The sequence below is a fragment of the Babylonia areolata genome, chromosome 5 (assembly GCF_041734735.1).
Source record: "Babylonia areolata isolate BAREFJ2019XMU chromosome 5, ASM4173473v1, whole genome shotgun sequence".
Taxonomy (NCBI): domain Eukaryota; kingdom Metazoa; phylum Mollusca; class Gastropoda; order Neogastropoda; family Buccinidae; genus Babylonia; species Babylonia areolata.
In genome coordinates, this window is record NC_134880.1 from 13,954,861 (window position 1) to 13,967,529 (window position 12,669).

Consider the following 12,669-nt stretch of genomic DNA (forward strand, 5'->3'; position numbering starts at 1 on the left):
GGGTCATTTATTTGATTATTTTGTTGAAATTGTCTAATTTCATTTTATGCCTATGTTTTACACAAACTAAACCTGAAGTAGCCTCTCATGGCAGGCCTGATCAGCGTGCTGGAGTCATGGGAAAGTCAGGCATCAGCTTCGTTTCTTTTTTTTTCTTAACAGCAGATGTGATGTAGTACAAATGGATCAATCCGCACTTCCTTGAAACTGTAACTGACCCCCACCCCCACCCCTACACACACACGCACACACACACACACACACGCGCGCGCGCACGCGCGCGCACACACACACACATACATACACGTCTCGTCTCGGAGGCTGGAAAAGCTACCCGATCAACGGTCACGGGTCACGGCTTCACAGCCTTCAGGGTGAATGCACTCATTTTGCACTGATGCGAATCATTGAATTCATTCAGTGGTTTGATTGGCTACACACTGTCTAAATTATTGCTGTGTATGGAAATTAACAGATTTAAGCTAAACAACCAACCTTAAACAGATAGGCTACGGATACTCAGATATTTAGATATAGACAGCCTACTTAATAGCACCTGTCCTCGGTCAGAGACCAAGTTGAAGCGCTTTTCAAACACGGACGCATTTGCACAACAGACCGCCGAGCTGGGTCATGGACACTAATAAGATTATCTCAGAATACTAGTGTCTATGCCTGGGTCGTGACGCCGGTGCCTTTCAGAGGAGCTCATCATTCGTTTCCCGTGTCACTGAGTTAGGTTTCAGTCACGCACACACACATACAACCCACCCCATCCCTACACACACACACACATGTAACCTTTTACGTGTATGAACATTTGGTGTCATTGTTTTTTTACCCCGCCATATGCATGTATATTCTTGTTCCTATAACTACATGGATTACAGTATCTTTAACGTGCGTATCATCTAATGCATTGGGGTGGCAAAAACTGTCACAAACACTTGTTTCATCTGTTTTCACAGCAACCACATCATTACCTGTACTAGGCTCTATGCCAGTATCATCTACTCTGATTCCCTAACCGGGGTCAGCATGATCTTGGTCCTGACTGAGGTCAGCACCTGACCCTCTGCCCTGACAGGACACAGACGATGAATCACCTTCATCATTGTACTCACTCACTCACTCACTCACTCATTCCCTTGACCGCTGGGGTCGTTGGGGGTACATGAGGAAGATGTCATAGCTCGCCACGCCGTTCTGTTGGCAGCTGTCGTGAGGAGATCTGGCATCGTCATTTTGGTCCATTCCTTGACGTTGTCGGACCAGCTCTTTCTCTGCCGCCCCCGTCTGCGCCCTCCCTCTACAGTCCCTTGCAGGATGGTTTTGGAGAGGTTGTTATGCCGTATGACGTGACCAAACCATGCCATCTTCCGTCGTTTGACAGTCGCCAGCATTGGTTCTAGGGGCGTTTAACAAGAACATTTCGCTTGCTCTTTTAAAAGCATTGTACAGGAACTGAGAATCCCTTCCCACTGCATTGGGTCTCTGTTCATTTTCTCCTCTGGCACCGTGAAAAATTCCCAACACACCATTCTGAGGGTTAGGAGTAACAAAAACTGATGGCCTTCCTCGAGGCTGCTCAACAGATACTCTGAAGCCAATATCATCAGACTCATATTCTGGTACAAGACCCTTACCATGACCTGTTTCATATTAATCTGCTCTTGACTGAATAGCATCAGCCTTTGGTAACTGAGAACGTCCATTGTACTCGTGAGGCTCCACATCTACAGCACCTACACGCAACAAATAATTCCTGTGAAGTGTTCTCTTACAGTCTTCCAATTTCATCCTGCACAACATGCACAGGCAAGTCTCTGCACTTGGAAACCCACAACTGAACATGAACCTGCCAGTGAGCTTTGAGTCAACTCTGGGGCCCAGACGTTTAACAAGAACACCATCACCAACTTCTAGCTCTGCCGCATGAGCAAAAACATCAAAACGCACCCTGTTGCGCTGAGCAGTCTTTGCCATTTCGCTAGCTCTTTTAAAAGCAAACGCCATGTGCTCTTTTAGAGTGCGAATGTACTGACGGCTGTCTTTACCCTTTCTGTTCTTGTTCAAATCCTCATCAAAGGCTGTATCCACGGGCAGGCGTGGATGACGACCAAAGAAAAGAAAGTACGGGCTGAATCCAGTACTTGGGTATTTGCAGCAATTGTATGCATGAACAGCATCAGGCAGCCTTTTCACCCAGTCAGCTTTTTGCATTGGCAATGTGTGCATCATATTTTTTTCTCCACTTGTTTAACTTCATTATTAAGTTGTGCACATATATGTGTACATATAGTGATATACTCCTCTTTAACTGTATACATGTATATGAATGCATGTTGTAGAACTTTATATGTGATTAACTCTGTCAAGGTGGGAATGTTAATTTCCTGTTGCAGAGAAAGTTGGCAGCAGCTGTCAATTAAACTTTTTTACATTGTGAAAAACGGTCTGTTTAACAGATACCACGACGTCGACTGAAGTCATCTGTGGCAGTGAACTGCCTTGTTGATTAAAGTCACAAATTATTGCAGCAAAGGAGTTGAACTGGCTATTTTACTGGCACATGATGTCTGCATTTTTTGTAATTTACATTTTATTATTCTGTAATGTATATAAAATGTGTTTTCTTTATTTTCAGTTTTATAGAGTCTGCATCATTGGGAATAGATTAACTTGGGTTATCATAATGACTTTTTGCCGTGTTGGGCATATGTTTACTATGAATCATTGAATGGGTGATCTTTTTGGAAAATGGGAGCATGGTCAGAATTTGTGTTGTTCTGTGGAGCTGATGCATGTCACCTTTTTGTTGGCAAACATGTCAACTGTTTCTCTTCTAGAGGTAATAAAGTTCTCTTGTATCTTGTATACATGTATGTGTGTACATGTCAGTATGTGTACATGTGTGACAATGACATTTTGTGCATATATATATATATATATATATATATATATATATATATATATATACGTCCTGTGTTGTGTGCATTAGTGCATGTGTGTGTGTGTGTGTGTGTGTGTGTGTGTGTGTGTGTGTGTGTGCGCGCACGCGTGTTTGTTTTGTTTGTTTGTTGTTGTTATTGTTGTTGTGTGTGTGTGTGTGTGTGTGTGTGTGTGTGCGCGCGCGCGTGTTTATTTTGTTTGTTTGTTGTTGTTTTGTGCGTGTATGCACTCACTGTTCATAGATATACCTATGAATGCTTTACCACAAAGTCAATTGCAATTATATTCCAGTTTCATTAGTCATAACTTTGATTCAGTTTGGTCTTTCAGGGCAGATTGACGTAGGGGAGGACCCTTCTCTCATTGACGTGTGGCGTCACATCATTGATGACAACATCATCACGCACATCAAGCGGGATACCAACAGATACGCCAGAAAATGTATCCAGAATCAACAACGGCAAGGTCATCTGGAACCCCGATCTGTCTTCTCCACATGGAGGAAGGTGATCAGGACAGATAGATCTACAACTTCCTGGCCATCTGTCTCCACATGGGGCTGGTCAGGAAGCCACGTATCAGCGATTACTGGTCGGTCCATCCCAGCATCCACACCTTGTACGCTGCTCAAGTAATGAGTAGAGCGTGGTTCACATCCATTCTAGCATTTTTACACTTGAACAGCAACAGTATGTAGCTCACGTGCCGTTTGGGAATGAAGGTCATGATCCAGTCCACAACGGATCCGCCCCTTCCTCACTCACCTCCAGGACAAGTTCAGATCACTCTACGTGCCTGAGCAGGAGGTATGTGTGGATGAGTCCATGTGCCCATTCAGGGGAATGTCCCGCTTTCGTGTGTACATGAAACATAAGGCCATAAAATAGGGATTCAAATTCTTTGAATTATGCGAAAGCGGGAGTGGCTATGTCTTCCGGTTGTAAATGTTCTGTAACCAGCTAGGGTTGAGCAACAAGCCATATGACGTCGTTGTGCGTCTTATGGAACCCCTCCTCAACAAAGGGTATCACCTTTATGTTGATAACTATTACTGTGAAACCCCTTTGTGTGATGCACTTGCTGCTAAGAAATCGATGGTGTGTGGCACAGTCAAGAAAAACCGACCGCAAATGCCTAGGGATCTCTGCCGACCAGCCCCTAGCCAGAGGAGCTATAGATTACCGCAGAAAGGGCAACGTGGTGGCTGTGAAGTGGAGGGACAAGAAAGAGGTCTTCGTGCTGTCCACGATGCACAAACCAGAGCGCAGCGTACCCGTGGACGGTATGAAGAAAAGGATAAACCAAGAGCAGTGATCGACTGACGACATCAAAAATATGGCTGGGGTTGACCAGAGGGACCGGATGATTGCCTACCTCCCGATGCACAGGAAGTCCATCAAGTGGTGGAAGGAGCCTTTCTTCATCCAGACCATGATCCTCCTGAACAAACACCGACACAGCAAGCAGAGAGAGGAAAAGTATGCCGCTAGACAGAGTGGTCAAGTCACTGCTGCTGGACATCCCTGCCCGTGAAGTCCCTCCGGCGCTCCCAGCTGCCGCTGCTGGTCCTGGAGTTCTATTGCACCGGCTCCAGGGCCGGCATCCCCCCCCCCCCCGCCCCCACCTCGCAACCTATCTCCCAGGAGGAACTGTAAGGTGTGCTATGAAAAAATGAGGACAGCTGGGGTCACGTCCAAGGATCTTCACAACAAGCGATCACTCACGCTCTTTGAATGTGTGAAGTGCGTTGTCAGGAAAAATCCCCTTGGTCTCATGTGCTGTGCCTTGTTTTGAGGAGTACCACACCAAAAAGAAATATAATATATTTGATCCCCCCATCCAACCCCATGGAATAAACTTTAGTGATGTGACTGAGACGGAAACAAAGACAAATGGGACGAGGGTGGTAGAGAGAGAAAAAATTTACTTTTGGCGGGCATGTGCAGACCTGTGTGAGCTGAATATACTTTGTGTGTCTGTGCCGGCTTGCGCTCTGCTGTAGAGTGATATTTAAATCTTTGTGGGAAAATGTGAGTTTTTATATATAATATAATTATATTTAATTCTTCTCCACTATGTGCCCAATAAAGATGAGAGACACTAGCAGTGGACATAATGTGCATAACTCAGCTGTGAATCAACTTGTGTGTATTGGTGATGGAGGATGCCTGTGCTTTTAATCATAATTGTGTATGATTTATTATGATCATTCTGCTATTAATCAAGTACAAGATCAAGATCAAGAGTCTCAGTGATGTTTGGTAACATAAAGTGCCTGTACTTTCAGAAGGGAAGAGAAACTAGAGAGGGTTGGATTGAGATTGGTAAGGCAAGGTGGATGAACTATGCATGAAGAGGATGCCCGTGCATGTTCAACATTTGTAAGGTGGATGAACTATGCATGAAGAGGATGCCCGTGCATGTTCAACATTTGTGACAGTAATCCATTTTAAACTGTTGAAACTCAATGAAATGCATGTATATATTTTTGTTTGTTTTGCTTTTGTCCACATGTTCAGACATTCCTCTGTAGTATGTCATTTATGTGATCAAATCCGAGTGAGGTAAGAAAAGATTTAATAAAATGAAGCCACTTGTCAGTTACATTTAGTATTTTGCTTTTCAATCATATCATTATATCGATGCTTTATTTACGAAATATCATGTGACTCTGTTATATATATCCAAAATGAAATAATAATGACAGACAATTTTCATGCTCACTGGAAATCGTCCCTTTGGCCGGTTGGTCAATTGTAGAACTTTCTCTCCCTGTGATCCATGAAACTTGACTGCCATTGTTGACTGTGAGCTAAGAATTGAAGCCGCGTTTGTTGGATTCATAGTTTAAAGACATCATGTGTGTTTTATCCGTTAATATCTGCACACCATTCCCACTTACGTAAATTGCTACTTTGTTCAAATCATTTTCACTTAGTTTATTTTTGTGTGTAGTTCAATTATCAGACAAGCGTATTCTTTTAAATTGTAACATGCACCCATATGCACATATCGTCAACATATCATTATCAAGCCGTTCAAGCGTTAAGTTTCAATATTCATTTCATCTGGGGGGAAATAAACCCATCTTCACAGCTGAACAAAAAAAAAAAAAAAAAAAAAAAAAAAAAAAATTGAAGCCGCGTCATGTTCTATGTGTTGGTTTATGTTTTATATTGATTATTTATTAGAATACACTTGCAGATTGTTATGGCTGTATTGTACACGTCATGCAATTACCAAATATGTCACTTGAACTGAAATTCTATTCTGGTGGTGATTATGCTAAAGAGGAAATAATTTTAACCTCTACGCAATACATACTGTGTGTGTGTGTGTGTGTGTGTGTGTGTGTGTGTCACTGAGCCCTGCATAACCATAAGGTGTGTTGTATTATACGTGATATTCAAGTTCTCTGTATGTTCAGTTTTGATCAAATATTGATAATTAGACTCTAAAAGTGTGTGTGTGTGTGTGTGTGTGTGTGTGTGTGTGTGACTTTTAAAAATATTTTTGAATAAGTGTTCATGATTACACTTTGGAATCACAATAAAAGGCTAGAGTGTTGAAACTGTGTTCTTCTGGAAGTCCGTGCTCTTTTCCTTTGAAACACACCGGCAAAACAATGGTGCAGGCGCTAATCAAACACTGCCTGCAACTGAACAGAACTGATGGGAGGAGTGCCGAAATCGGCACGTGGGGACGGATTTCAGCATATCGATCGAGTCACATTGCGGAAGTGAGGCGGAGGGAGGTGGTGGGGGTGAGGTAGGGCACGTGCGGCAGCTTCACCCACAGACTGTGCTGCGATCACATTACGAAAGCGCCACACCTGAGTACCCACAACAATTACCTCGCAACAAGCCATGCGAACAGTGCTCAGTGGCAAGCTGTGCTGTGAAACTGGCAATGGGGCTCGCTTGCTGTTCGACAGAAAGAACTGTACAGCAGCGAAACAGGTGTCGACGGTGTTTTAAATGCCTGTTGCACGCATTACAGGTTATAACATTTCATACACGCAACGCAACACTGCACACACTCAATACGACATGGGACGCCTAATCAGGTCACAGTGACCGCTCGAGCTTTTCCATGTTTACCCTGCGCCGCTCTGTTTGTCGCGAGCGCTCTGTGCCGTGGCGAGGGTCCATTGCTTCTCAGCGTTTTGGTGGGGAAACCCTTACCAAATCATCGTCTACTTAAGCCGTTCTTCGCACTGATCATCGAAGAACGAGGTGTGCCCAATTCGTTTCTTTCTTTCTCTCTTTCTTCCATTTGTAAAGTCCTATTTAATATCCAACATAGTATTGACCACACGTGCTGTCTGCTGATTATCTCAAGTTGATTTGTTGGTCAGCTCCATTGCCTTTGTTATATTGCGACTAAAAATTGCCGGTTAGCGAACTGAACCAGAAAACGACCATGATACTCATTTATGAATATTTAAAACACACACACACACACACACGCACGCACGCACGCACAAAAGTCTCACGTTCACATCGCTCACAAAAACGCTCCAGCGCGCGTACTACACACACACACACACACACACACACACACACACACACAGAGGCATTAACATTTATTGCCTGTACTCAAAAGAGGAAGGTGGCAGACTGGTTAACTCACTCAGTACGGCCAGTCCTCTCTTCTCCTCTACACAGACCCCTCGGATGTCCTGTGGGTGTCTCAATGACCCAACCTTTAGCTTCCGTCGTCAGAATTGTGGTATTCTTCGTCAACATTCACCTCTTCAGTATAAGAGCCTTCCGCTTGCACTGAATATTTTGATGGTGGTAATTGGGGTGAAACGCTGTTAACGTCTTCTCTTTCGCCGTTCGTATGGAGAGAGTTAACTCACTCAGTACGGCCAGTCCTCTCTTCTCCTCTACACAGACCTCTCGGATGTCCAGTGGGTGTCTGAATGACCCAACCTTTAGCTTCCGTCGTCAGAATTGTGGTATTCTTTGTCAACATTCACGTCTTCAGTATAAGAGCCTTCCGGTTGCAATATTTTGATGAAGGTAATTGGGGTGAAACGCTGTTAACGTCTTCTCTTTCGCCGTTCGTATGGAGAGAGTTAAAGCGCTTACGTGCCAGTGCATTGTCCGCGGTGAGGGTCTGGGTTTGAATCTTTGCAAAGCATGGAAAGAAGAAAGAAAAGTAATAGTTCAAAGGGGAACTGAGGAATTGAACAACAGAAGGAATTACAGTATTGATATATGAAGGCTGGAAGACGGCTTGTACTTCAAGCTGCAGAACAGATCTAAATGATGAAAAGCTCTTTCGGACAATACGGTGCGTCCAGTCAGTTGACTGATGGTTTAACATGAAAGCAAAATATCACAGCTCTGCAGGCAATACATGAGAGATCCAGTTTGTTGGCCGAAGTGAAACGGAAGAATCTATAGAAGACCAGGAGGAAGAAGCTAGAGTCACACGTTTGCTTTGAGCATATGTGCCAGGTGATTCAATGACACTGAAATAATCATCAATAAACAGGTGAATACTTTGGCAGAGAAAGCATGCAGATTCACGGTACAGAGCACAGAAGCTGAAAAGACACTTGATGAGATTAAATTTGAAGCTGCGGGTAGAAACTTGTTTTATTCTCTTTACAAGGACTGAAGAAAACTCACAGTCATACCTCAGTTGTGTACGGTCTCGAACGCAGTGACGCCTCGATCCTTGAGTAACTGAAATGAACTGTACGGTTTCGAAATGGAAAATGATCGATCGAGCTGCTCGATCGATCATTTTCCATTTCGAAACCGTACTGGGCTGTTCTTGGCCTACACACTTGGCTCCATATGCAAAGATGCACTGTATTTAATAAACACGATAGTGGAGACGATGAAGCCAAACCATTTGGGAAAAAACCCAATTAAACTAAAACAAACAAACAAACAAAACAACAACAAACAACTCTCGTCAGCGACTGAACTTAGCGTAGCATACTTCGATTATTAAATTCGCGCTGAGTTTTAAAGGATCCGTCTGGAGTCGGACCTATAGATAGATCCAGTCAATAATCACATATAAAGCGCATATACAGAGCTTCAGTCAAGAATATGCGCTAAGGTAGACATCTTAATAAATGAATAGATAATTACACTTTATGACCGTTCTGAGAAGCAGCCGTCGAAGTCAACAGTAACTTTGGAGAAAGGGCGTCAGTCACCAGGATTCAAACCCGTCACTCATGGACGTTCAACCACCTTCCTCCTTCTCGCGTTTACCATCCAAAGTAACCCTGCAGACCAAGTTCAGATAAGTAAACTATAGGACACACACACACACACACACACACACACACACACACAAGAAAACAACCAAAACACAAAAGTGCCTAGCGTTATTCAGCTTTACATTTGAAGCCATCCGGTAACGATTTATAATAGGACAGTGGCTAAGGGGGCGCGGGGAGAAAAATAGTAAAAAAAGTAAATTCCAAGCATTGCCCGCCATGCAGCGTCCCTTACATAAATTCAATTCACTGAATTGTAAGCATATTAGAATGAACAGTGTTTGTCACACTCCCCCACCCTCACCCCCCTGGAAAAGTAAAGCGGGGAGGTGGAGAGGGTGGGATATTCAGTGGCGGAGCTCGGGTTATGGCCCTTGTTTGAAAAGGTGTGAGACGCAGTGTCAACAGTGGTTCCCGCGGGGACACTGAATGCTGGTCAGTGAAAACGATACCAGCAGACACATTTCTTTTCCCATGTCTTGCAGGATTCCTCGACCGACAGCACTGATGTCAGTGAATCCAGAGCGGAAGTGGTCCAGAGCAGAAAACTGTCCTGTCCGTTGGCCTATGTCTGCTTTTTTGATCAACTGGCCGGGATACCAGCAGGATTTTTCGTCGCCGCTTTCGGGCCTTTTAACAGCATTCATTTTTTCGCGATTTCTTTTCTTCTTCTTCTTCTTTTTTTTCTTTTTTCTATTCATCATTTTTTTAAACACCATTATGCATTGACCGTTGATAAGCTACAGATCGAAGGGCATATCTTTCAGTTTCTTCACAATTTATATACCCTCATTTGCTTTACCGGCTGCGGACTGGCAGTGATAAAAACCACCAGGAAATTATTCATTTTATTTCTTATTTTCATTTTTTTTAAATCAGATGGTCAGCTGGCAAGGACAGATATAATAACTATCACCCGCATTGACGTCCACCAGAACTGATGGCGTAAAAGTTGTGACCCCTCATTTACACAAGCTAGTGGCTTTTAATTCATAGGTAACAAAATCTTTCATTTTTTCCCCACTGATGATGACACTGATGGTTCTTTGGTGACCTCCCTCCCCGCTCTGGGTGACTGATCGCGTGTCTGTGTACGACTGCCAGTTAAGCCCCCTAGTTCAGCCAGGGGAATCTGGGCCCCTCACAGCATCGGTCAAAACAACAACAACAAAACAAAACAAACCTGTCCTGTAGCGAAATACACTGAACCTGAGGCTCGCAGCCAGGCCTCAGTCGCCTGAAGCCAGGAAATGGCTGGGATAATAATTATGGTCTGGAATCTGGTACTGCAGGCGGACAGCTGAAGGGAAGAAGGAGTGCCTGTGGGAGTCAGTGCGGGGGTATGCGGGATGATCTGTAGTTTCTCTGTACCGTATATGGAAACGTCCGAACTCTATAACTGGCCCCAACAGTAGTCAATTCAGACGAGGACTGCGCAACGTTGATAAGTCACGTGATGAGAGAGCGCCATCTTGGGATTAGAACTCAGCTGCCCCGTTGCGGACCGTAAAGTCGGAATCTGCCGAAAACGGTAGTCAGTGATAAAGCTCCAGCAACCCCAGAGAAACCTCTCAGTGCATGAAGTGGGTGAACAGCAGCTTGGGGACACCATCATGTTCCGAAAACGAAATAAATCCGAAGTGCAGACGGAGTACACCTGCAGTGTGCGGTTCTTGGATGACGAACCGATGCAGTTTACTTTCAAGGTAAGCTTTCGATGGTGCGCAGCGCACGATTACTCATCGTTGTTTACTCTGGTGCCCCAGTTACGCTTGGCTTCAGAAGGCTTGTTGATTCAAACCCCAGTCGCAATCGCCTTAGAAAATGTGAAAACGCGATTTTGTTTTTATCCCTTTTTTGTTGCATCATACGTAAATTAACATCATCAGTAACACTAACGTAATTTTAAATGCAGTTGTTGATAGACCAGTGATCACAGTCATCAAGGCGTGCAATGAACCGAGGCTTCGTCGAGTCGGTATGGTGTTTTGTGAAAGATCCAAGACTCGGTGAGACAGCAAGAGATAAAAGAGCGACGCCGGTAAAAATGGGCGTGTCAGGCACTGGGGGTGGCTGCCGCAGAAAGTAGGTCAATGGGTCAGAGTCCGGTTCAGACAATATCAGTTTAATAATTTGGTTTAAGTGTTCAGCAAATACTTATATAACACAGTTAAGTGAAACGGATTTTAGTTTAGAGTATTGTGATGATTGTAGGATGTAAATGACAGTTGGGAATATATTAAAAAGGAACTACACTCAACTATAAATAAAAACATTCCTAAAATGAGATACATCAAACGAGAGAAATATAAACCCATGTGGCTCGATAAAAAAGCTATGCGGATTATCAAAAAGAAATATAACTTATATCAGAGACTTTTGAATACAAAAAATGGTAAAGATTATCAAAAATATATTGAAACAAGAAACCTATGTAACAAACAGATCAAAAGTGCAACTAAAGAATTTGAGAAAAAGCTCTCTAAAGATGTCAAATCTAATCAAAAAGGCTTTTGGAAATATGTCCAAACTAAAACTAAATCAAAAATTGGAATAAGCCCCCTAATTGACAAGGATGGCATGAAATCTGTAAGTGACAAAGAAAAAGCCAATACTCTTAACAGTTTCTTCTCAAGTGTTTTTACAAAGGAGAAAGTTGATAACATACCAAATCTGGACCCTGGATCTAGATCAAATGGCAAAATGGTAACTGATATTAAAATTACAAGTGAATCTGTACGACAAAAGTTGAAAAAAATAAATCCAAACAAAGCTCAGGGCCCAGATGCAGTACCAGCAAGGATTCTGAAAGAGTTAAGTGAAGAGCTAGCAGAACCGCTAAGCATATTGTTTAATAAATCAGTTGAACAAATGGTAATACCAGATGACTGGAAGATGGCTACAGTAACGCCAATATTTAAAAAAGGTACAAGAACTGACCCTGGAAACTATAGACCTGTTAGTTTGACTTGTATAACATGTAAAGTTCTGGAATCATATGTAAGAGATACTATTGTTGATCATATGACAGAAAATTGTTTGTATGCGGAATGCCAACACGGATTTCGGAAACACAGATCATGTGTAACTCAGTTACTAGAAGTCATGGAAGACTTCACACAAATGATAAACAGGGGCGAAGATATTGATGTGCTCTACTTAGACTTTAAGAAAGCTTTTGATTCTGTGCCACACCAGAGATTATTAAAAAAGATAGAATCTTATGGAATATCAGGAAAAGTATTAAATTGGACTAGGGATTTTCTCACAAACCGAAAACAAAGAGTTAAGGTGGGAGATAGTTATTCAGAGGAAGCAATGGTCCTTAGTGGAATTCCACAGGGTAGTATCTTAGGACCCATACTTTTTACATTATTCATAAATGACTTGCCTCAGACAGTATCAAGTGTATGTAAAATTTTTGCAGACGACACTAAACTTTACTGTTCACCAAGTTCACAACACAT

General features: G+C 43.0%; 1 protein-coding gene across 4 annotated transcripts in view; it reads left to right on the forward strand.

Moving 5' to 3' along the window:
• The first annotated feature begins 10,692 nt into the window (after positions 1-10,692).
• The window catches only part of LOC143281958 (FERM domain-containing protein 5-like), a 46,382-nt gene continuing 44,405 nt past the window's right edge, over positions 10,693-12,669 (forward strand). For all 4 annotated transcript variants that reach the window (XM_076587287.1, XM_076587289.1, XM_076587288.1 and 1 more), the window contains exon 1: positions 10,693-10,908. In XM_076587287.1, coding sequence (XP_076443402.1) covers positions 10,816-10,908 — 93 coding nt within the window. In that variant the 5' untranslated portion in view covers positions 10,693-10,815. The remainder of the gene's footprint in view (positions 10,909-12,669) is intronic.